Source organism: Ranitomeya variabilis, chromosome 8, assembly GCF_051348905.1.
Source record: "Ranitomeya variabilis isolate aRanVar5 chromosome 8, aRanVar5.hap1, whole genome shotgun sequence".
Lineage (NCBI taxonomy): Eukaryota > Metazoa > Chordata > Amphibia > Anura > Dendrobatidae > Ranitomeya > Ranitomeya variabilis.
Window position 1 is genome coordinate 211,011,194 of NC_135239.1, and position 26,001 is coordinate 211,037,194.

Sequence of the window (26,001 nt, forward strand, 5' to 3'; positions counted from 1 at the left end):
GTACAGATGGGGAATGGGACTGGTCATGTACGGTACAGATGGGGAATGGGACTGGTCATGTACGGTACAGATTAGGAATGGGACTGGTCATGTACGGTACAGATGGGTTATGGGACTGGTCATGTACGGTACAGATGAGGAATGGGACTGGTCATGTACGGTACAGATGGGGAATGGGACTGATCATGTACGGTACAGATGGGTTATGGGACTGGCCATGTATGGTACAGATGAGGAATGGGACTGGTCATGTACGGTACAGATGGGGCATGGGACTGGTCATGTACGGTACAGATGGGGAATGGGACTGATCATGTACGGTACAGATGGAGAATGGGACTGGTCATGTACGGTATAGATGGGGAGTGGTACTGGTCATGTACGGTACAGATGGGTTATGGGACTGGTCATGTACAGTACAGATGAGGAATGGGACTGGTCATGTACGGTACAGATGAGGAATGGGACTGGTCATGTACGGTACAGATGAGGAATGGGACTGGTCATGTACGGTACAGTTGGGGAATGGGACTGGTCATGTACGGTACAGATGAGGAATGGGACTGGTCATGTACGGTACAGATGAGGAATGGGACTGGTCATGTACGGTACAGATGGGGAATGGGACTGGTCATATACGGTACAGATGGGGAATGGGACTGGTCATGTACGGTACAGATGAGGAATGGGACTGGTCATGTACGGTACAGATGGGGAATGGGACTGGTCATGTATGGTACAGATGGGGAATGGGACTGGTCATGTACGGTACAGATGGGGAATGGGACTGGTCATATACGGTACAGATGAGGAATGGGACTGGTCATGTACGGTACAGATGGGTTATGGGACTGGTCATGTACGGTACAGATGGGGAATGGGACTGATCATGTACGGTACAGATGGGTTATGGGACTGGTCATGTACGGTACAGATGAGGAATGGGACTGGTCATGTACGGTACAGTTGGGGAATGGGACTGGTCATGTACGGTACAGATGGGGAATGAGACTGGCCATGTACGGTACAGATGGGGAATGGGACTGGTCATGTACGGTACAGATGGGGAATGGGACTGGCCATGTACGGTACAGATGGGGAATGGGACTGGTCATGTACGGTACAGATGGGGAATGGGACTTGTCATATACGGTACAGATGAGGAATGGGACTGGCCATGTACGGTACAGATGGGGAATGGGACTGGTCATGTACGGTACAGATGGAGAGTGGGATTGGTCATGTACGGCACAGATGAGGAATGGGACTGGTCATGTACGGTACAGATGAGGAATGGGACTGGTCATGTACAGTACAGATGGGTTATGGGACTGGTCATGTACGGTACAGATGGAGAGTGGGATTGGTCATGTACGGCACAGATGAGGAATGGGACTGGTCATGTACGGTACAGATGAGGAATGGGACTGGTCATGTACAGTACAGATGGGGAATGGGACTGGTCATGTACGGTACAGATGGAGAGTGGGATTGGTCATGTACGGCACAGATGAGGAATGGGACTGGTCATGTACGGTACAGATGAGGAATGGGACTGGTCATGTACGGTACAGATGAGGAATGGGACTGGCCATGTACGGTACAGATGGGGAATGGGACTGGTCATGTACAGTACAGATGGGTTATGGGACTGGTCATGTACGGTACAGATGAGGAATGGGACTGGTCATGTACGGTACAGATGAGGAATGGGACTGGCCATGTACGGTACAGATGGGGAATGGGACTGGCCATGTACAGTACAGATGGGTTATGGGACTGGTCATGTACGGTACAGATGAGGAATGGGACTGGTCATGTACGGTACAGATGGGGAATGGGACTGGTCATGTACGGTACAGATGAGGAATGGGACTGGTCATGTACGGTACAGATGGGTTATGGGATTGGTCATGTACGGTACAGATGAGGAATGGGATTGGTCATGTACGGTACAGATGGGTTATGGGACTGGCCATGTACGGTACAGATGAGGAATGGGACTGGTCATGTACGGTACAGATGGAGAATGGGACTGGTCATGTACGGTACAGATGGAGAATGGGACTGGTCATGTACGGTACAGATGGGGAATGGGACTGGTCATGTACGGTACAGATGGGGAATGGGATTGGTCATGTACGGTACAGATGGGTTATGGGACTGGTCATGTACGGTACAGATGAGGAATGGGACTGGTCATGTACGGTACAGATGGAGAATGGGACTGGTCATGTACGGTACAGATGGAGAATGGGACTGGTCATGTACGGTACAGATGGGGAATGGGACTGGTCATGTACGGTACAGATGGGGAATGGGACTGGTCATGTACGGTACAGATGGGGAATGGGATTGGTCATGTACGGTACAGATGGGGAATGGGATTGGTCATGTACGGTACAGATGGGGAATGGGACTGGTCATGTATGGTACAGATGGAGAATGGGACTGGTCATATACGGTTCAGATGGGGAATGGGGCTGGTGATATACGGTACAGATGGATGGCACTGATCATCTACGGTACAGATGAAGGACACTGACTAACACTGACTGCACAGTACACATGGAGAGGGCGATGCTGATTGTATACGGCACAGGTGGGTATTTCACTGATCACGTATGGCACGGACGTTGGCTGATGGTATAGGCAGGGCGTGACACTGGTCACACACTGTATAGGATATTCTCATGGTATCGGGTTAACAATCCGCGGTCAGTTTGCGGCTTCCATCCATCCGCAGAGCTGCGGCCGCCTCCAGCCTTCGTCCCTGGCACACAATTTTTATTTGTCTTTGTCGCTGACAAGTTCTCATCACTCTTGTGCTGCAGCGGGATGTGAAATATTTTTTTCCATCGGGGTCACCTCTCTGGCGGGTGCAGGATTTGGCAGGACGCTTGTTTATGGATTCCATATTGTATCATAGCCGTTTGTTTTGTCGACCTCCTCTTCAAGATGAAATATTTTCTGCTGCTAAATAAAGCTCCAGATTGTTTTCCTGTTTATTGTCCAATACAACTCTCTGGTTTTTAGGGTCATTTGCTGGGACAGTTTATTTTTCCCTTTCTTATATTGTGGGAGATGAAGAAAACAAACAGAGATTTAGCAGATCCACGAGTCTCATATTGTGAACAGTCCCCGATAAAATCCAAAAAGCTTCAGGAAAGCTCTTTGTTGACTTGATTAAAGCAATGGAGTAAGAATTGTGAAGTAGTAAGAAGTGTACCCTGCTCCAAAGCGTCAGAGTAACAGTATTATAAATATTTTCTTACTATATTAATATTTGATGTGTTCTTGTTACGAGCTCACCTGTTGAGGTGGATTCTCTAAGCCATAGGTCTGGGTGGTGAGCAGCACGGACGTGAAGCGATGGTGCAGCAGAGCCGGTGTTTGTAGATGAAACGTGGATCACAAGGAGCAGGCAGGATGGCAGACGAGCAGAGCAGGTAGCACAGATGAGGCAGGGCCTGCTTGTGGGCATACATGGGAACAGTGCAATATTGAAGAAAAAAGATGCGGCACTCACCACCTTGTGGATAATTAACTGCTTCAAGTCCTGAAAAACACAAGGTTTCTGCGTCTGAATTGTGCCTTTCTGCATATGCTTTAAAAGCCTCAAAGATCCTTTCCCTGTTTGGATCGAATGATAATGTTCACAAAATCTTACATTTAAAGGTCTGATGGTCCTCTCTGCCTCTCCCTGCATGCCTCTGAAACCTGCACATCATGTTTTAGTCCTAATCCCAAGGTATGGAATAAAGGACTTTTTCACATTCATTTGAACTGGTGAGTGCCGCTTCTTTTTTTTCTTCAGTATTGCACATTTAAGTACTTTATGCAGAGCACCAAACATCATTCGATCAGCCGCTGTAGCTCTACATAGGATGTCTAGTCAGTCTTCCAGGGAATTTTGTCTGGTGCCGGTAATTTTCTCTTTGAACTTTGCATACATGGGAACAGTAGCTGATATCTTCCAGCAGATACGCAGTTAATTACAGGAATTCAGACTGGTATCTACCAGCAGGGAAAAGGTTACTAGCAGCAATGGGTGCAAACTGTTATTTGTAGCAAGGAAATAGTTAGCTGCAGGATGTAGTGAAGTCATTCTTTGCTGAGTCCCTTTTAATATTAAAGCTCCTGTCCTGTGCCTGAGCCGGCCTCAGAGTGGTGCGGATGTCAGAGGTCTGGTTATTTGATAAGGCTGATGTGGATAATCTAACGGGAGGCGACCATAGGAGACGAGAGCGAGGACTGGCGCTAGAGCCAGGACCAAGAAGCCATGGGATCCGCCCGTTCCTCTTTCCCCTCTGGATCTTCCCCATTTCTCTCCCATCCAGAACCCCCCATTTTTCTCTTTCTCCTTCGGAGCCCCTCTTTTCTCTACTCTTTCCTCTTTGGATCCCTCCCCTTTTCTCTCTTTCCCCTCCAGAACCCCTCATTTTTTCTCTTTCCCCTTTTTGGAATTCCCCATTTTTCTCTTTCCCCTCCAGATCACCCCCATTTCTCCCTCTTACCCCTCCGGATCCTATCATTTTTCTCAATTTCCCCTCCAGATCTTCCCATTTTTCTCTTTCCCCTCCGGATCCTCCCATTTATCTCTTTCCCCTCCGGATCCTCCCATTTATCTCTCTTCCCCTCCGGATCCTCCCATTTATCTCTTTCCTCTCCGGATCCTCCCATTTATCTCTTTCCCCTCCGGATCCTCCCATTTATCTCTCTTCCCCTCCGGATCCTCCCATTTATTTCTCTTCCCCTCCGGATCCTCCCATTTTTCTTTCTGGATCCTCCCATTTTTCTCTTTCCCCTCTGGATCCTTCCATTTTTCTCTCTTTTCCCTCCGGATCCTCCCATTTTTCTCTTTCCCCTCTGGATCCTTCCATTTTTCTCTCTTTTCTTTCCGGATCCTCCCATTTATCTCTCTTCCCCTCCGGATCCTCCCATTTTTCTCTTTCCCCTCCGGATCCTCCCATTTTTCTCTCTTTTCTTTCCGGATCCTCCCATTTATCTCTCTTCCCCTCCGGATCCTCCCATTTTTCTCTTTCCCCTCCGGATCCTCCCATTTTTCTCTCTTTTCTTTCCGGATCCTCCCATTTATCTCTCTTCCCCTCCGGATCCTCCCATTTTTCTCTTTCCCCTCCGGATCTCCCCATTTTTCTCTTTCCCCTCCTGACTTTCCTGTTACATGGGATGTGAGAGTTCACCATAACGATCCTTCTCATTCCTGACATTTGTTGGATGAGAGTCTGGACATCTTGTCTTTGAAAAAACATAAGATAAAATGAGTGGAGTTTACGTACATCTGTGTTTGCCCTAAAGAGCCAAGTTTTTCCCTCCTTTATTCCCAATAATTTTGTGCAAGTCCACACTTAAAGCCCCACTCCAGTGTTTTTTTACCCCATTACTGGATTGGTGCTTTAAGTGGAAGTCCCCAGCTCCCTGTCATACACTCGCCCGGCGACGTCTGCACCGTTTTTAGGGGCCACTTCGGTCCCGTGGTGCCAACTTGTAACAGTAGCTTCTGACTTTCCAGAAGTTGGGATCTACGTCACAAGCTCTGTGTAAGTCTGAGAGCCAGGACGGCTCCACAACAAGGCCAGGACAAGGCCAGAACAAGGCCAGGATGAGGTCAGAACAAGGCCAGGATGAGGTCAGAACAAGGCCAGGATGAGGCCAGAACAAGGCCAGGATGAGGCCAGAACAAGGCCAGGACGAGGTCAGAACAAGGCCAGGACGAGGTCAGAACAAGGCCAGGACGAGGCCAGAACAAGGCCAGGATGAGGCCAGAACAAGGCCAGGATGAGGCCAGAACAAGGCCAGGATGAGGCCAGAACAAGGCCAGGATGAGGCCAGAACAATGCCAGGATGAGGCCAGAACAATGCCAGGATGAGGCCAGAACAATGCCAGGATGAGGCCAGAACAATGCCAGGATGAGGCCAGAACAATGCCAGGATGAGGCCAGAACAATGCCAGGATGAGGCCAGAACAAGGCCAGGATGAGGCCAGAACAAGGCCAGGATGAGGCCAGAACAAGGCCAGGATGAGGCCAGAACAAGGCCAGGATGAGGCCAGAACAAGGCCAGGATGAGGCCAGAACAAGGCCAGGATGAGGCCAGAACAAGGCCAGGATGAGGCCAGAACAAGGCCAGGATGAGGCCAGAACAAGGCCAGGATGAGGCCAGAACAAGGCCAGGATGAGGCCAGAACAAGGCCAGGATGAGGCCAGAACAAGGCCAGGATGAGGCCAGAACGAGGCCAGGATGAGGCCAGAACGAGGCCAGGATGAGGTCAGAACGAGGCCAGAACGAGGCCAGGATGAGGCCAGAACGAGGCCAGGACGAGGCCAGAACAAGACTTAGAACAAGGCCAGGACGAGGCCAGAACAAGACCAGGACGAGGCCTGAACGAGGCCAGGACGAGGCCAGAACAAGACTTAGAACAAGGCCAGGACGAGGCCAGAACAAGACCAGGACGAGGCCTGAACGAGGCCAGGATGAGGCCAGAACAAGACTAGAACAAGGCCAGGATGAGGCCAGAACTAGACTTAGAACAGGCCAGGACGAGGCCTGAACAAGGCCAGAAGAAGGCCAGAACAAGGCCAGGACGAGGCCCTCATAGACCTACATTGACTAGTGACCTCCGGCAAACACTGGGGCTGCCGACAGGTCACAAACTGCAGGAGTCGGACCAGAGCGGCAGAGGAAAAGGATGAAAGCGCAGGCAGGTGAATAGGAGACGGGAGCTTAGATTTTAAGCACCACTCCATCCGTGAAATATGAAAACAAAATGCTAGAGGGGGCTCTGTAAACCATGTAACCCCCCCCCCCAAATCTCTAATCTGAGGCTGATGCTACTGTGCCCCGGCGGCAGTATGGATCCTTACATCTGTATATATGACAATTACTGTACAGTGACCGATTCATATCTTTATGCTCATCAGATGGTTATTGGCGCTTGATTTTTGTTGGATGTTTGAAGAAATAAATTTACCAGGAAATCTAATAGTTCGATTCCTTTAATCCTCAGGAGCGCCAGGGCGCCTCCTTCCCGTCCATCTTCGTGCAACCGTGCGATTTAATTTCACAGAGTCCTGGCCGCAGAGGTGTTTTTATCATGGGATTGGGTTCTTGCAGGTCTCGCTTCTCTCTAAGCCGGACACCGATGGCTCCTGACAAACAGCACAGAAATATTCGTTCCCGGCGGTGCAGCCGCCATCTGCCTCCTTGGCCATATATCGGCCGCTCCGCCACCGCTTCCTTTCACCCCTTGTTTCGTCACTTCTCATCCTCATAAAATGTCGTTGCTTTTGTTCGGCCCCATTGGGGGCTCCGCTCTGGGAAATCCATTGTTTTGTGCATTAAATTTACTCTTTTAAAACTATTAATACATTTTTATAGATATCAAGTTAAGAAAATTAGATTAAGTTTGTCTTGATTTTAGAAGCTTTTTGCATTTCTTAAGGTGGTTCTCTGAGCACATTCTAATACTTGAGGGGAGTATTGCTGCAATCCATACCCCTTTGTCTCATCTGAAGTTCAAGCAGCTGCCATGCGTCTCGCCTGTGCTTTACACTGCAGTTCTGCTCCATTAGGCCGGGTTCACATTGCGTTAATGGCAATGCGCTGATGGCATCAGTTACATAGCGGCACTAACGCTATGTAACGGATGCGTTAGCACACCCATTAACTGCCATTATGTAGCGCATCGCTAACGCATGTCATAATCGGCATGCGTTAGCGATGTGCCGTCGTTCTGTGACGGACCCTCGGACGCGGGCTGCAGCGTTTTCGGGTCCGTCACCACTAACAGATGGAGCATCTGTGCTAGCGCGATCGCATCACGTGATCTTTAAAAGGCACTTGCGTTGCACAGTCCGTTTAACACATGCGTTGAACGGACTGCACTAACGCAATGTGAACCTAGCCTTAGCTGTATTGTTCCTCCCCCATTCTTTACACTGCAGCTCTGCCCCTTCAGGGCTCAGCTTCAATTTGTGACTCTTATTTATTAAAGTCTGAAATCTCCCATCTGACTTGCCTGATCCTTCAAAGTATTCTAAATGGCAAGCAACTAAACATTAGTGGTGGTCTGACTCCGGCCCCCCACTGATCAACTGATATAAAGGGTTATATTTATTACCTACCACAACAAAAGGTTGGAGCATGTGCACATCTACCTTTGTTATGCATTTCCTTTTTTTTTATATTTTTCCTGGAATGAATAACTCCAATTACGGCCAGAAAGCCATGTAGGAAAGTGCACATGGTTTTTGATATATATATATATATATATATATATATATATATATATATATATATATATATATATATATATATATATATATATATATATATATATATATATATATATATATATATATATATATATATATTCATTCATTCAGCAGTTTTACTGCAGCTTTTACCCAGTAAGATAGATATATGTACATATATTTTTTTTTTTTTAAATCTTACTGGGTAAAGGCTGCAGTAAAACTGCTGACAGTATTAACATACTGCTTTTTTTCCTTTCTAAATGCACCACAAATAGAAAAAAAGCAAGGAAAAACATAAATGCATCGGGTGAATATTTTAGGAATCTCGTTCATTTTGCTGTTACTGTGAAATGCTACTCTAAAGAAAAATATTGCATTGGAAAAACCCCTGAACTCTAGGTGTGACCAGTCTCCTATGCAGCGCGTCCCTCTGTCTTTCCTACTCCACTTCTAGGTTGCAGCCTTCTCTGTTTTGGGCAGTATGTGTGTGACCAGGATTTGGCATGTGATCGATGGTTCTGCTCAGAAATAACACTACCTGAACCTGTGAAGTATTGATTTGTAGGAGGACACAATAATTCTGTAACTCGAATTATTTTACATAAAGCGTGTAATTGTCCTCGGTAACTACGATGCACGGAGCCCTGAGGAATAAATATAATGCAGCGTAATGACTGTGTATCACTATCACAGCAGAAGCTGAAGGCCTAAGACATGGGGAACCGAGCGTTAATTAAAGCTGGATGCATACGTCATTTATTGTAATTTGCCTGGAGCCTGTGCTTCGTTTAACAAGGAACAAATTACCATTAATAGCCAGCTCCAGATCTCATTAGTGTCCGGTCATATTGTCACCATCAGGCACACATCGCAGTGGTTTCCCATAGCTGCTGCGTAGTAATTTTACAGGTCTTGGTTATACAATTACTGCCATCAGATACAGCACTAACGAAAGAAAATTGTAAAGCTCCCCCTTGTCTTGTGTGGCCATATGGATGAAGAGTGAATAAGTTTACTAGAAATCAGCATGTTTCCTCCGTGCTTCTACTCACTATAGACTTCAATAGGAGCTGTAATCTGATGCCTCCTGATAAAACATTTACTAGGAATCAGCAGTAAGGATGAAAGTCATTATACAGTAGTACTGAACGGTGTTGCTGTGAATCCAGCACTAACGAGAGGAAAATAAACACTAAAATGCCTCCTTATGGAGGACATTATACAGAAGTACTGAGCAGTTCAGCTGTGAATCCAGAGCTAGGATGAGATAAAGCTTTTTCTATAAATAATCATCATAGAGGTAATTCTACCGCAGTATTGAATTGTGTAGCTGTGAATCCAGTTCTAGCATGAGGAAAAAACACTTTGTAGAAAGAACCAAAATGAGGACATTGTACAGTAGAACAGAGCAGTGTATCTGTGAGTCCATCATTGAGGTGAGATAAAACTGTTACTAGGAAGCATCATGGAGGTCTTTCTACAGCAATACGTAGCTGTGAAGCCAGCTGTAATGTAAGAAAAAAAACACTGAATAGAAAGCATCATCATGGAGGACAATATACAGTAGAACTGAGCAGTGTAGCTGTGAATCCAGAACGGTTGAAAGGTAAACACCTAGAAAGCAGCAACGCCGGACTGTGTGTTTGTGCCTTTCTACTTCTCCATAGACTTCAATGGCAGCATTATCGGATCCATCCGTTAGGAGAGTGATTGAGTACATCGGGGGAATGGATGGGGCGGCTGGGTCTCTGGGTGGCCTCCCTGCATTGCATGGTTGTAGTAAGAAGCTTTCAGATCTAGTTCTCTAATTCCTCACTGGCTTACAGTTGTCTTTGCACTGCCTTACATCCTCTCCTCGTGCAGTATTTGGTTTTTCTTCCAGCACTACGTGTGATTTTGTCATCCAGATCTAAATAGTAAGAGCAGATCAAACATCAGTAAGTGCTGGAAATGGCCGCTATTATAACCTGGAACAGGATCACTGTTTGTCTCTCTTATGACTCCTGGAAATATTTATAGGTCTGGATAATACAATGTTGCCTTGGAGCCGCTCCGTACAGAGGCAGCACTGACAACAGAGAGAGCGTTCCACTCCATTATTGTGTCTGCTGCTATTCCCAGGATTCTATGCAGAGGCCGTGATGATGAGAGTTGTAGTTAACAATGGCTAGAAAGTCACTGGTTGCAAGCTACTCTTATGGAAATGATGACTAACTTTGAACACAAGTGCTACATGCACAGCGGTGCAGCTACATGTCTTGCTTATGCCATACGTGTTACCCCTGTGGAGGGGTAGAATCCTGCTGCAATTAAAAACACCTAAGGCTACGGGGCAGGATTCTACCCCTCCACAGAGATAGAGACTTTAGTCTAGAGAGGATTCATATTAGGTTCCCAGAGAGATGTAGACTGAGAGCATTAGCATTAGGTCCTGGCAACGAGAAACGCCTTAACGTGGCTGCCAGGTACACACGAATTGGCCAATTCATGCGCTAAACATTCTCAATTTTCCATATTGCTAGTGCAGTAATGCTATCCAGTTCTCATTTTATGTTTGCATGCTATAGCGCTACAGAGCGCTAATTACCATTACCACGTGAGTTATAGTCTGGCACATGCACTTTATTATTTACTCACTGCTTATCTGTACATCATGCACTGTAGCACCTTTTTGCAGTAATCTTTGCATTGAAGCTCCGTCTCACTAGAGCACGATATCCTTTATAGGACAATTGGGGCATAAATGCAAGGTTGGATTCCCTATGGATCTCTATGGTGCTTCATGTCTATTTATTTATGTCATGATAGTTCTCAATTACTACTTTTGCCACTTGATTTTTGGTGCCATTGCATTACTCAGGTTTATTACTCCCCAATTTTCCTGCTTTTAGTGGTACTCTGAATGGATATATTTTATGTGTTTGATGTAATAAATTTGATATGTTTCAATACACTCTTTGACCTCTTTCTCTGTTTTTACACTCAGCGCTGTGTTTTTGTGATCTTTGTATATACTGTATGTATCAGTCACTGTATATTGTATCATGAATACACCGTCTGCTTTGAGAGCAGGAATTGGTACCAGAAATAAAGGAACGTACAGAATCCTTATTAATCTGCTGCAGTAGAAGAAATATCAGGACGTCCGCACGACAGTAACAGCAATCATATTATTAGTAATAACAGCAAGAATATTCTTATAGGACTGACGGCCAATGCGGGGACTGTGATAGCGGACATAATGGTATCGGCAACTTTCCAAGTTACGACTGTGACTAAACAATGGAAGTTTCTATATATTATAAATATTTATTATCTGGATACAGGGTGTAATGCTTCTGAACTATTGGGTTCATACGATTGCTGGTCCCATTACAGAAGGGGGTGGATGATGGGGTCCAGCATCTTGTCGGGGAGGTTTATCCCATCCTGAAATTTCATTTTTTCACGCACTTCCATCTTCCATCATATGTGAGTTACTCCCACCATACTTATCACCCATGGGAAAGGTTCCCAGATGTCATTACGTCTTGTCTTATCTTTTACCATAATCCATAATTTCTGTCTAAAGTGCCCGTCCTGAGACTTGTGCGCTGAGGACGATTGTTCATGCCTCTCCTCCCCCGACTCCTATATAGTAAAATAAATGGAGGACGAGAAGTGATATAATGATGATTAAAAGGAAAAATCCAGCAGAAAAGTCTGGGGCCAAAAGAATAATAAAGTGCAGTAGAATAATTGGGTGACAATTGGCCTACATGGGAACGATGCACTTGGAGTGTTTCCGACATGTTGAAATGCTGCTTTTCTCCCAGGAAGAAAACTTTGGTGCAGATTTCTCAATAATGTTTTGTTTTTGTTTTTTTCCTCATGGCTTTGACTTCTCTCTGCTGCACCCTTCCTTTTTTCAGTTTTACCAATAGCAACAGGGTGGGGGAAGTAGTTTGGTATATTTTAAATAGATTTATTTAGTGTTAAAAGGGGAGACAGCATGTACAGTCTCAGGAGGGCAGAGACAATGGGCTATAGAAAGGGAGGAAAGCACATAAAGATAAGTGGAGGATAGAAGCTGTGCTGATGAAGACAGCAGTACTCTGGATACACAGATACCTCATCCAGCATATATTACAGAGAGGGACACTCACAGCAGAAATGTTGATCAGCATGTAAACTGCACATCAGGGAGGGTTTGAAAATGAATGAAACTTAAGCTTTTCGCAAAATCACAAGTTATTCTCTTTACTGTGGAGAGGAGATAACTTCATAGAATCTTAGAATGTCTGAGTTTGAAGGAACCTTCAAGATCATCGTGACCAACCCCCTTCTCAATGCAGGGTTCACTAAATCTCAGACAGATGTGTGTCCAGCCTCTGTGTGCAGACTTCCATTGAACTCGCCACCTCTCGTGGCCGCCTGTTTCACTCATTGATCACCCTCACTGTCAAAAAGTTTTTTTCTGATATCTAATCTGTATCTTCTCCCATTCTGTTTCATCCCATTGCTTCTCGTGTTTCAATGTGCTAGTGAGAATAATGATGATTCCTCTACACTGTGACAGCCCTTCAGATATTTGTAGACAGCCATTAAGTCTCCTCTCAGTCTTCTTTTTTTGCAACTAAACCTTCCCAGATCCTTTACCCGTTCCTCGTAGGACATACTTTGCAGTCCGCTCACCATCCTGGTAGCTCTTCTCTGAACTTGGTCCAGTTTTTCAATGTCTTTTTTACAATGTGATGCCCAGAACTGGACACAGTATCCAGATGAGGCCTGACCAAGGAGGAGTAGAGGGGGATAATTACTTCATGTGCTTCTCTTAATACATCCTAGAACTGTTTGCCTTTTTTGCTGCTGCTGCATCACACTGTTGACTCGTGTGCAGTCTGTGATCTGTTCATATACCCAAGTCTTTTTCACACGTACTGATGCTTAGTTCTATTCTTCCCATTCTCTAGATGTAATTTTCATTTTTCTTGCCCAGAGGTAGAATCTTGCATTTCTCCATTAAATACCATTCTATTCTATTACCAAAATTGTCGATTGGTAGGTGCTCCAATAGCTGCTGTTAGCGCCAGCGATCTCGAGAATGAGCCCAATCTTAAATGAAGTGAAGGTGTATGTCTCTGATCTTGTTAATTTAACCATTTGAAATGGTCACATACCCCTTTAAACAGTAAGCAGGAGGGGACAGAAAAAAAGAAAGTTTTTTTTTTCTTTCTCCAGATTAAAAGGAAATGCAAAGTGCATACTAGATGATATATTGGATGCTGTGAGGCTTGAAAATGTTATTAGATTTAGCGGCCTCCAGTTCTGTGTGAGTTAAGTGCTGTGGCGCCCGGTGTGCTGCAGGGGGCGCTGCGTCATCTGTCATTCAGTGTCCTCTAATCCATTAGCAGGAACCCTCACCTTTCTAAAATCTCCGCTGAATAGGGAATAAATGTTCCTTAAATGTGAATCCTGCTCCACCTTCTCCCTCCGCTGCTTTTATCGTCATTATTGTCTGCTGTTACCTTGGAGTAATGCGTTCATTAAACTCCAGAATGAATTGTCACATCATCTGAGACACTTTGCATGCTTGTATTGTTCTGCTGTTCCCGCTCCATAGCACTGTACAGACTACGCTGTTATATATATGCAGATATTCAATTTCCTCCAAGTCCATCTGAACCAATATTTGCATTGTAGAAAAGTCATCCTTGGTTATTTCAGCAGACAATTGGCAGCTTCTGACTTTGCATTTACATGAATCGCAGCATGGCACATTTCTGCAGAGCGGACTTTAGAGGTTGGACATTTCTGCGCGGCGGACCCTGTGGACTTTGGGTCTGCGTGGCGGACCCTGTAGACTTTGGGTTTAGCGCGGCGGACCCTGTGGACTTTGAGTTTAGAGCGGCAGACCTTGTGCACTTTGGGTCTAGCGCTGTGGACTCTGTGGACTTTGACTCTAGGGCGGTGGACCCTGTGGACTTTGGGTCTGCGCGGCGGACCCTGTGGACTTTGACTCTAGCGCGGCGGAGAATGTGGACTTTGGGTCTAGCGCGGTGAACCCTGTGGACTTTGGGTCTAGCGCGGTGGACCCTGTGGACTTTGACTCTAGCGCGGCGGAGAATGTGGACTTTGGGTCTAGCGCGGTGGACCCTGTGGACTTTGGGTCTAGCGCGGCAGAGAATGTAGACTTTGGGTCTAGCGCGGTGGACCCTGTGGACTTTGGGTTTAGCGCGGCAGACCCTGTGGACTTTGGGTTTAGCGCGGCAGACCTTGTGGACTTTGGGTCTAGCGCTGTGGACTCTGTGGACTTTGGGTCTAGCGCGGCAGAGAATGTAGACTTTGGGTCTAGCGCGGTGGACCCTGTGAACTTTGGGTCTAGCGCGGCAGAGAATGTAGACTTCGGGTCTAGCGCGGTGGACCCTGTGGACTTTGACTCTAGCGCGGCGGAGAATGTGGACTTTGGGTCTAGCGCGGTGGACCCTGTGGACTTTGGGTTTAGCGCGGCGGACCCTGTGGACTTTGGGTTTAGCGCGGCAGACCTTGTGGACTTTGGGTCTAGCGCGGTGGACCCTGTGGACTTTGGGTTTAGCGCGGCAGACCCTGTGGACTTTGGGTTTAGTGCGGCAGACCTTGTGGACTTTGGGTCTAGCGCTGTGGACTCTGTGGACTTTGGGTCTAGCGCGGCAGAGAATGTAGACTTTGGGTCTAGCGCGGTGGACCCTGTGGACTTTGGGTCTAGCGCGGCAGAGAATGTAGACTTTGGGTCTAGCGCGGTGGACCCTGTGGACTTTGACTCTAGCGCGGCGGAGAATGTGGACTTTGGGTCTAGCGCGGTGGACCCTGTGGACTTTGGGTTTAGCGCGGCAGACCTTGTGGACTTTGGGTCTAGCGCTGTGGACTCTGTGGACTTTGGGTTTAGCGCGGCAGACCTTGTGGACTTTGGGTCTAGCGCTGTGGACTCTGTGGACTTTGGGTCTAGCGCGGCAGAGAATGTAGACTTTGGGTCTAGCGCGGTGGACCCTGTGGACTTTGACTCTAGCGCGGCGGAGAATGTGGACTTTGGGTCTAGCGCGGTGGACCCTGTGGACTTTGGGTTTAGCGCGGCGGACCCTGTGGACTTTGGGTTTAGCGCGGCAGACCTTGTGGACTTTGGGTCTAGCGCTGTGGACTCTGTGGACTTTGGGTTTAGCGCGGCAGACCTTGTGGACTTTGGGTCTAGCGCTGTGGACTCTGTGGACTGTGTCTAGCGCGGTGGACCCTGTGGACTTTGGGTCTAGCGCGGTGGACCCTGTGGACTTTGGGTTTAGCGCGGCAGACCCTGTGGACTTTGGGTTTAGCGCGGCAGACCTTGTGGACTTTGGGTCTAGCGCTGTGGACTCTGTGGACTTTGGGTCTAGCGCGGCAGAGAATGTAGACTTTGGGTCTAGCGCGGTGGACCCTGTGGACTTTGGGTCTAGCGCGGCAGAGAATGTAGACTTTGGGTCTAGCGCGGTGGACCCTGTGGACTTTGACTCTAGCGCGGCGGAGAATGTGGACTTTGGGTCTAGCGCGGTGGACCCTGTGGACTTTGGGTTTAGCGCGGCGGACCCTGTGGACTTTGGGTTTAGCGCGGCAGACCTTGTGGACTTTGGGTCTAGCGCGGCGGACCCTGTGGACTTTGGGTCTAGCGCGGTGGACCCTGTGGACTTTGGGTTTAGCGCGGCAGACCCTGTGGACTTTGGGTTTAGTGCGGCAGACCTTGTGGACTTTGGGTCTAGCGCGGCAGAGAATGTAGACTTTGGGTCTAGCGCGGTGGACCCTGTGGACTTTGACTCTAGCGCGGCGGAGAATGTGGACTTTGGGTCTAGCGCGGTGGACCCTGTGGACTTTGGGTTTAGCGCGGCGGACCCTGTGGACTTTGGGTTTAGCGCGGCAGACCTTGTGGACTTTGGGTCTAGCGCTGTGGACTCTGTGGACTTTGGGTTTAGCGCGGCGGACCCTGTGGACTTTGGGTTTAGCGCGGCAGACCTTGTGGACTTTGGGTCTAGCGCGGTGGACCCTGTGGACTTTGGGTCTAGCGCGGTGGACCCTGTGGACTTTGGGTTTAGCGCGGCAGACCTTGTGGACTTTGGGTCTAGCGCTGTGGACTCTGTGGACTTTGGGTCTAGCGCTGTGGACTCTGTGGACTTGGTGTCTAGCGCGGTGGACCCTGTGGACTTTGGGTCTAGCGCGGTGGACCCTGTGGACTTTGGGTCTGCGCGGCAGACCCTGTGGACTTTGGGTCTGCGCGGCGGACCCTGTGGACTTTGGGTCTGCGCGGCGGACCCTGTGGACTTCGGGTCTAGCGCGGCAGACCCTGTGGACTTTGCGTTGGAGGAGCAGAGCTTGTGAACTCCCTTCTGGTTGATTCTGTACAGTCAGCTGGGGCAGATAACACGGCCTGTCTCGCAGTGCGCTTTCTCTGAGATTACAGGCTGTCTTCTAGCCTGGCTGCTTGGCAGGCTTCTTGCCCTGTGATCACCTGTTGAAGATTATTTTTTTATTTTTTTTCCTGCTCGTGTCAACGGGAAATTGCATTTCATCCATCATCCAGTGCAAACACAAGTTGCATGCCAACGTGCCAGGCTACAGAGAGGCTGGCGGCAGACGCATGGCAGGATGTCAGGTCACCATCGAGGCCAGGACAGTGCACAAGCTTTAGTTTTTCTGCCTCTTTCTAGTCCTTTGTCGTTTACATTTTTGTGCTTTAACTTGACAAGCTGGAAAACGTTACTTGTCTAATGTGAAACGTTGCAGGGTTCCTTGTTTTCTATAGCTCTATAGTACGGGGCTTTTCTTTCTGTTTCCTTCGTGTTCACATCTGGTCTTTTTTACCTCCTTGGCGTATGCGGAGGGAAAGCTCCCCTTGGATGCTCTGAACCTAATCTTAGCGCCCCATTCACTTGACGGAGGCCAAAAGTACCTGATGTAGTTGGCACGCATCGAGATTGGAGCTACGTGGGAAATGTTCTCGAAATATGCCTGGTGTGAACACGAGACCGGCAGGATTCAGTACGGCAAACATTGCTTATTATTCTGCAGCCCCTTACAGTGGGGGAGACCTTGAGGATGACGCTGGTCAGTGCCGCCATCTCTGTGCAACTTCGGGGTTATTTGGTGTTACCCCCGGCCTCCTCCAGGCCGCATATTCTCCCTGTTGTTACCTGTAACTATCCATCGTCCTGCGCTCTATATCCAGCACGTCTCCTGCATTATAAAGCTATTTCTGGTGGATTGGCGGGTCGGAGCAGCGGATGTCGCTTTTATTTTTCTGCACCATTAATCTTGGAGCGATTCCTCGGTCGGATCATTGTGCGGCCGGTGAATGCATTTTGAGGACAATGTATGTGTTCCAGAATTGCTCGCTTTCTACAATTATTAAGCAGCGCCGCCGCCGCCAAGCAAATATTCCTTTCCTCTTTCCCGGCCAACTTTCCTGCTTGTTTTTAGAGAATTTTTATGTGTTTTATTTTAATGGATAAATAAAATAGAAGTCCCCTCATTAGCTAAAACCTAATAAATATTTAGCCTGCAGTGTAAATTTTTTTTATTATTATTTATAATTGACTATTTAAAATTTTGTAGTAGCTCCTGTAAATACATTGAATGAAAGGGATTGTTTCATTACAGTCAGCAATTTATTTTTTTTAATATTTCACTTGTTCTCTAGGGTCCCGGGTCCTATAGCGGTGTTCATCCTGATCTTCCTGGTTCAGACCTCATATGGCGGCAGGGGACGAGGGGTATTCATATGTCAGTCAGGCTAGGGCCCCGTTCACACAATCATGTTTTGTATCGCACAGGATGCATCATGGACCCATAGAAGTGTATAAGTTCTGCTAATCGGACCAAACTTGGACCTGACACTGATATTTTCTTGCGGACTCTCCGGGCCCCCCCACTCACAAAAAAAAAAAAAAAAAATCAGGATAGGTACATAATACATTTGTGTTAATGGTGCCAAAGGCTTCACACCCTCAAGTGTCCCCAAGAGATCTTTTATTGTACTGGCAGATATTTATGATATTTGAAGAAAAGAAATGAGCGTGTGCGTGACGCCATGGACTATGATGGGTACAAGTTCCAACTATAAACCAAAAAAAATGGATTGAATCTGCCCTATAAACTGATGTGTGTGAATAGGACCTTAGGGGAAAGCTGGGTGACTACCTTTATGGGCACAGTAATGGGTTCTGGATCACCCCCTGTGATGGAAAGCATGAGAGGCGCTCCAGACATTTTAGTTGAGGAGGAATATGGTCCAATTCCCGCAGCCGGTCGATCTGAACTTCAATAAAGCAAACACACAGACTGAAAAGTGATATCTGACTGGCAGCGAAATAGCGGAACGCAGCATCCACAGTGTGAAGTATGAGCCGTCTCGTGGAGCTTGTACTTTCTGCCGACATTCAATCTGTTATTACTGAGAAAGATGAAGGAGGTTTTATTTCACTCTTGCACGTTTTTCCTGGGGTTCTATGAATGACCGAATTCAGACTGGAGGATGCTGAGGTTGGGCTGCAGATATAGCGGAGTGTGTGGAATTAGGGCAGAAGACCTCACCGCCAGTAACTGGCCTGAAATGGTGAGTTGTCATGGAAAACGCAGAAAGTTTTACATACAGGACGCTCCGTAACGTCGGGTTGGACAGGTGGACGTTAGTAATATAAGGTTGGAAAGGTGGACGTTGGGAACGTAGGGTCGGATGGTGGACATTGGTAACACGGTCGGATGGTGGACGTTGGTAACGTAAGGTCGGATGGTGGACGTTGGTAACATAGGGTCGGATGGTGGACGTTTGTAACGCAGGGTCAATGGTGGACGTTGGTAACGCATGGTCGGATGGTGGACGTTGGTAACGCAGGGCTGGATGGTGGACGTTGGTAACGCAGGGTTGGATGGTGGACGTTGGTAACGCAGGGTTGGATGGTGGACGTTGGTAACGCAAGGTCGGATGGTAGAAAAGACCCAAAACACCCTACTAAGGATTACCAGAAAATATCAGAACAAAGATCTTTATTTTGAATATATAATTCATTTGACATATACAGGAGTAACAACACATAGTAAAATATCATAAAAACTACATCATATTAAAACCAAACACAGGACCAAAAAAATATAGTTGCATAAAATATGCAGGCCACGGTATCCCAGTATATATTATCTGCAGTCCCTCATCCACACTGCTCTAAAATCCAAAGACTCAATTGCAAGGAGATAAAGTGCAAAAAAATTTTTTTGTGCTATACTTATGTATATATTGCATAAGCACCGTGCAAAAAATCGCAGAAAATCACAAAGAAATTTTTAAAAGTGCAAAATAGTGCTTCTATAGCCACCATGTAGTGTGCTAAACTGCACAAGACAATTACTTAAAAGTGCAATAGTGCCCAAAAAGTATATTTGTTTATATATATATATATATATATATATATATATGTATGTATGTATGTATATATATATATATATATATATATATATATATATATATATATATATATGTATGTATGTATGTATGTATATATATATATATATATATATATATATATATATATATATATATATATATATATAGTGCCAAAAGACAGCAAAAAAAGTGCACAGTGCCACAACTAAACCACACATATGTGTGCAGGCTGGAGGGGACTAACAATAGTTACCAATGTATTACCTCTAAGATGGCCGGGTCCTGTGTTGGCGCACCCCAACGCGCGTTTCGGACACTTTTCCTTCGTCAGGGGGTCGGATGGTGGACGTTGGTAACGCAAGGTCGGATGGTGGACGTTGGTAACGCAGGGTCGGATGGTGGACGTTGGTAACGCAGGGTCGGATGGTGGACGTTGGTAACGCAGGGTCGGATGGTGGACGTTGGTAACACAGGGTCGGATGGTGGACGTTGGTATCATAGGGTCGGATGGTGGACGTTGGTAACGCAGGGTCGGATGGTGGACGTTGGTAACGCAGGGTCGGATGGTGGACGTTGGTAACGCAGGGTCGGATGGTGGACGTTGGTAACGCAGGGTCGGATGGTGGACGTTGGTAACGCAGGGTCGGATGGTGGACGTTGGTAACCCAGGGTCGGATGGTGGACGTTGGTAACGCAGGGTCGGATGGTGGACGTTGGTAACGCAGGGTCGGATGGTGGACGTTGGTAACGCAGGGTCGGATGGTGGACGTTGGTAACACAGGGTCGGATGGTGGACGTTGGTATCATAGGGTCGGATGGTGGACGTTGGTAACGCAGGGTCGGATGGTGGACGTTGGTAACGCAGGGTCGGATGGTGGACGTTGGTAACCCAGGGTCGGATGGTGGACGTTGGTAACCCAGGGTCGGATGGTGGACGTTGGTAACGCAGGGTCGGATGGTGGACGTTGGTAACGCAGGGTCGGATGGTGGACGTTGGTAGTGCAGGATTGGATGGTGGACGTTGGTAACGCAGGGTCGGATGGTGGACGTTGGTAACACAGGGTCGGATGGTGGACGTTGGTATCATAGGGTCGGATGGTGGACGTTGGTAACGCAGGGTCGGATGGTGGACGTTGGTAACGCAGGGTCGGATGGTGGACGTTGGTAACCCAGGGTCGGATGGTGGACGTTGGTAACCCAGGGTCGGATGGTGGACGTTGGTAACGCAGGGTCGGATGGTGGACGTTGGTAACGCAGGGTCGGATGGTGGACGTTGGTAGTGCAGGATTGGATGGTGGACGTTGGTAACGCAGGGTCGGATGGTGGACGTTGGTAACGTAGGGTCGGATGGTGGACGTTGGTAACGTAGGGTCGGATGGTGGACGTTGGTAACGCAGGGTCAATGGTGGACGTTGGTAACGCAGGGTCGGATGGTGGACGTTGGTAACCCAGGGTCGGATGGTGGACGTTGGTAACGCAGGGTCGGATGGTGGACGTTGGTAACGCAGGGTCGGATGGTGGACGTTGGTAGTGCAGGATTGGATGGTGGACGTTGGTAACGCAGGGTCGGATGGTGGACGTTGGTAACGCAAGGTCGGATGGTAGAAAAGACCCAAAACACCCTACTAAGGATTACCAGAAAATATCAGAACAAAGATCTTTATTTTGAATATATAATTCATTTGACATATACAGGAGTAACAACACATAGTAAAATATCATAAAAACTACATCATATTAAAACCAAACACAGGACCAAAAAAATATAGTTGCATAAAATATGCAGGCCACGGTATCCCAGTATATATTATCTGCAGTCCCTCATCCACACTGCTCTAAAATCCAAAGACTCAATTGCAAGGAGATAAAGTGCAAAAAAAATTTTTTTGTGCTATACTTATGTATATATTGCATAAGCACCGTGCAAAAAATCGCAGAAAATCACAAAGAAATTTTTAAAAGTGCAAAATAGTGCTTCTATAGCCACCATGTAGTGTGCTAAACTGCACAAGACAATTACTTAAAAGTGCAATAGTGCCCAAAAAGTATATTTGTTTATATATATATATATATATATATATAGTGCCAAAAGACAGCAAAAAAAGTGCACAGTGCCACAACTAAACCACACATATGTGTGCAGGCTGGAGGGGACTAACAATAGTTACCAATGTATTACCTCTAAGATGGCCGGGTCCTGTGTTGGCGCACCCCAACGCGCGTTTCGGACACTTTTCCTTCGTCAGGGGGTCGGATGGTGGACGTTGGTAACGCAGGGTCGGATGGTGGACGTTGGTAACGCAGGGTCGGATGGTGGACGTTGGTAACGCAGGGTCGGATGGTGGACGTTGGTAACACAGGGTCGGATGGTGGACGTTGGTATCATAGGGTCGGATGGTGGACGTTGGTAACGCAGGGTCGGATGGTGGACGTTGGTAACGCAGGGTCGGATGGTGGACGTTGGTAACCCAGGGTCGGATGGTGGACGTTGGTAACCCAGGGTCGGATGGTGGACGTTGGTAACGCAGGGTCGGATGGTGGACGTTGGTAACGCAGGGTCGGATGGTGGACGTTGGTAGTGCAGGATTGGATGGTGGACGTTGGTAACGCAGGGTCGGATGGTGGACGTTGGTAACACAGGGTCGGATGGTGGACGTTGGTATCATAGGGTCGGATGGTGGACGTTGGTAACGCAGGGTCGGATGGTGGACGTTGGTAACGCAGGGTCGGATGGTGGACGTTGGTAACCCAGGGTCGGATGGTGGACGTTGGTAACCCAGGGTCGGATGGTGGACGTTGGTAACGCAGGGTCGGATGGTGGACGTTGGTAACGCAGGGTCGGATGGTGGACGTTGGTAGTGCAGGATTGGATGGTGGACGTTGGTAACGCAGGGTCGGATGGTGGACGTTGGTAACGTAGGGTCGGATGGTGGACGTTGGTAACGTAGGGTCGGATGGTGGACGTTGGTAACGCAGGGTCAATGGTGGACGTTGGTAACGCAGGGTCGGATGGTGGACGTTGGTAACCCAGGGTCGGATGGTGGACGTTGGTAACGCAGGGTCGGATGGTGGACGTTGGTAACGCAGGGTCGGATGGTGGACGTTGGTAGTGCAGGATTGGATGGTGGACGTTGGTAACGCAGGGTCGGATGGTGGACGTTGGTAACGCAAGGTCGGATGGTAGAAAAGACCCAAAACACCCTACTAAGGATTACCAGAAAATATCAGAACAAAGATCTTTATTTTGAATATATAATTCATTTGACATATACAGGAGTAACAACACATAGTAAAATATCATAAAAACTACATCATATTAAAACCAAACACAGGACCAAAAAAATATAGTTGCATAAAATATGCAGGCCACGGTATCCCAGTATATATTATCTGCAGTCCCTCATCCACACTGCTCTAAAATCCAAAGACTCAATTGCAAGGAGATAAAGTGCAAAAAAAATTTTTTGTGCTATACTTATGTATATATTGCATAAGCACCGTGCAAAAAATCGCAGAAAATCACAAAGAAATTTTTAAAAGTGCAAAATAGTGCTTCTATAGCCACCATGTAGTGTGCTAAACTGCACAAGACAATTACTTAAAAGTGCAATAGTGCCCAAAAAGTATATTTGTTTATATATATATATATATATATATATATATATATATATATATATATATATATATATATATATATATATATATTGCCAAAAGACAGCAAAAAAAGTGCACAGTGCCACAACTAAACCACACATATGTGTGCAGGCTGGAGGGGACTAACAATAGTTACCAATGTATTACCTCTAAGATGGCCGGGTCCTGTGTTGGCGCACCCCAACGCGCGTTTCGGACACTTTTCCTTCGTCAGGGGGTCGGATGGTGGACGTTGGTAACGCAAGGTCGGATGGTGGACGTTGGTAACGCAGGGTCGGATGGTGGACGTTGGTAACGCAGGGTCGGATGGTGGACGTTGGTAACACAGGGTCGGACGGTGGACGTTGGTATCGTAGGGTCGGATGGTGGACGTTGGTAACGCAGGGTCGGATGGTGGACGTTGGTAACGCAGGGTCGGATGGTGGACATTGGTAACGCAGGGTCGGATGGTGGACTTTGGTAACGCAGGGTCGGATGGTGGACGTTGGTAGTGCAGGATTGGATGGTGGACGTTGGTAACGCAGGGTCGGATGGTGGACGTTGGTAACGTAGGGTCGGATGGTGGACGTTGGTAACGCAGGGTCGGATGGTGGACGTTGGTAGTGCAGGATTGGATGGTGGACGTTGGTAACGCAGGGTCGGATGGTGGACGTTGGTAACGTAGGGTCGGATGGTGGACGTTGGTAACGCAGGGTCAATGGTGGACGTTGGTAGCGCAGGATTGGATGGTGGACGTTGGTAACGCAGGGTCGGATGGTGGACGTTGGTAACGTAGGGTCGGATGGTGAACGTTGGTAACGCAGGATCGGATGGTTGACGTTGATAACGCAGGGTCGGATGGTTGACGTTGGTAACGTAGGGTCGGATGGTGAACGTTGGTAACGCAGGATCGGATGGTGGACGTTGGTAACGCAGGGTCGCATGGTGGACGTTGGTAACGCAGGGTAGGATGGTGGACGTCGGTAGGGTTGGATGGATGATGGCCGTCAGTTCTTGGAACTACACAGGACAATTCATTAGGACAAACTGATGCAATGTGAAATTGATGACCGCACCCCGTGTGATTATAATTCACAGTGGAAACCTTATACAAAGCTGTAGAGCGATGTCTTCACACTACGGGACATCACTCGGGATGTGAATTGTCCGTTCTTTTCTTATATTTAATCCACTTTCTGTGGTTATATTTCAGTTCTCTTCAGAAGCGGAAGCCTATGGCCAAAGTGGTGTACAATCTGCTGTCAGAGCGGGACCTTAAGAAGAGGCTGAAGGAGGTGGGACTGTCCACGCAGGGGTCCAAGCAGCAGATGGTCCGCCGGCACCAGGAGTTCCTGCACATGTACAACGCTCAGTGCGACTCGCTGAACCCCAAATCAGGTGTGTGGCCTTCCCTAATGTGCACAGCCTCGTACATCGCATGTGGTTAATGAATCGGTCATGTATCCCTGGGAACGAGAACCTGGCCGGACACCCGGGGGATCCTTATAGAGATCAGGCCTCGCTGCTCATGTGTTACATGGCCTCCCATTCATCTGTACATGTGACAGCAGAAATCGGAGAGGTCCTAGAACAAGGTCTGCTCTGACCAACTGCTGCACCGGTGAAGCTTCAGAGCTGCATTCACAGTTCTGGTGGTCTTGTTACTAGTGAGCAGTGCATTGTGGGAGCTTAATATCAGACACCCAGAGCGAAGCTGTGAGGTCATGTGTCTGACAACACTGTGCCTCTGAACGGTAGTCTGTTTCCAAGGGCGACAGAAATCTCTCTTTACACCCACGAACGTGGTTTGTTCCATAATTATGCAACATTTTTAATTATCTGATCTGATTTGTGACTTTGAGTTTCTAATAGGGGTTTTTATCTGGGTTTTTGGGATTCCTGATGTGTCCACTGTCCACCTCTGGCCGTGATACATTTTTCTTTTTTTGGAGATCTGTGACACCGCACAAATTTAAGCGTTTCCCCTGTGGATATTGGATCATTTATGTAGCCTGGTAAACCCCCCTAAAGGTGCGAGTTGTTCTAAATTTCCAAAAAGGTTTTTAAAATTGCTGAAATAAAAATATTTCCAAAATTCCGGATCGTTTCCTCCTGGGTTTTATGCATTCATCCTTTAACAAGAGCGTACTCCAACCTGCACCAGTGAGCTGCTCATCACTCGGGTTTTTTTAACGACTTGTTCGTCCTTCTCAATTTTAGCTAATTATTACAATTGGAACAAGGAAGATGCCGTTTCCAGATAAATAAAAAAATTAAAAAAATCTCCCATGGAGACACATACGTCTGCATAGGAGCTGCATGCAGAAAACGGTAGATGTTCAATCCAGACTGTTGACATTGCTATGTGATTTTCTGCGTTACAAGCTGGAAACAATGGTTGCAAAAGTATACACACCCTATAAAATAATGCTACATATGAATCGTTGCTTTTATTTTCACCCTTACATTTTAATGTTACTGGTCTGTTTCTTGTTACAAGACATTTCATCAGTAACAGTAAATGTGACAATTCTCGCTTACAGTAATGATCATTTTATTTTTTTGGGTTGAATCATCTCCGATCCCTGGGGATTGTGTGCAGTCCCATGTCCTCGGCTAACACCAGATCCTGCGGGTGACGTGTGTGACTCATTCGGTGGTCCGGAGCCCCCATTGCTC

General features: G+C 47.4%; 1 protein-coding gene across 5 annotated transcripts in view; it reads left to right on the plus strand.

Moving 5' to 3' along the window:
* RAD18 (RAD18 E3 ubiquitin protein ligase) overlaps positions 1-26,001 on the plus strand; it is a 232,811-nt gene that overhangs the window by 51,764 nt on the left and 155,046 nt on the right. For all 5 annotated transcript variants that reach the window (XR_013218460.1, XM_077276771.1, XM_077276773.1 and 2 more), the window contains exon 7: positions 24,536-24,720. Coding sequence is in view for 4 of the 5 variants with exons in the window: in XM_077276771.1 (XP_077132886.1) it covers positions 24,536-24,720 (185 nt within the window). In the remaining variant the exon portion in view is untranslated. The remainder of the gene's footprint in view (positions 1-24,535; positions 24,721-26,001) is intronic.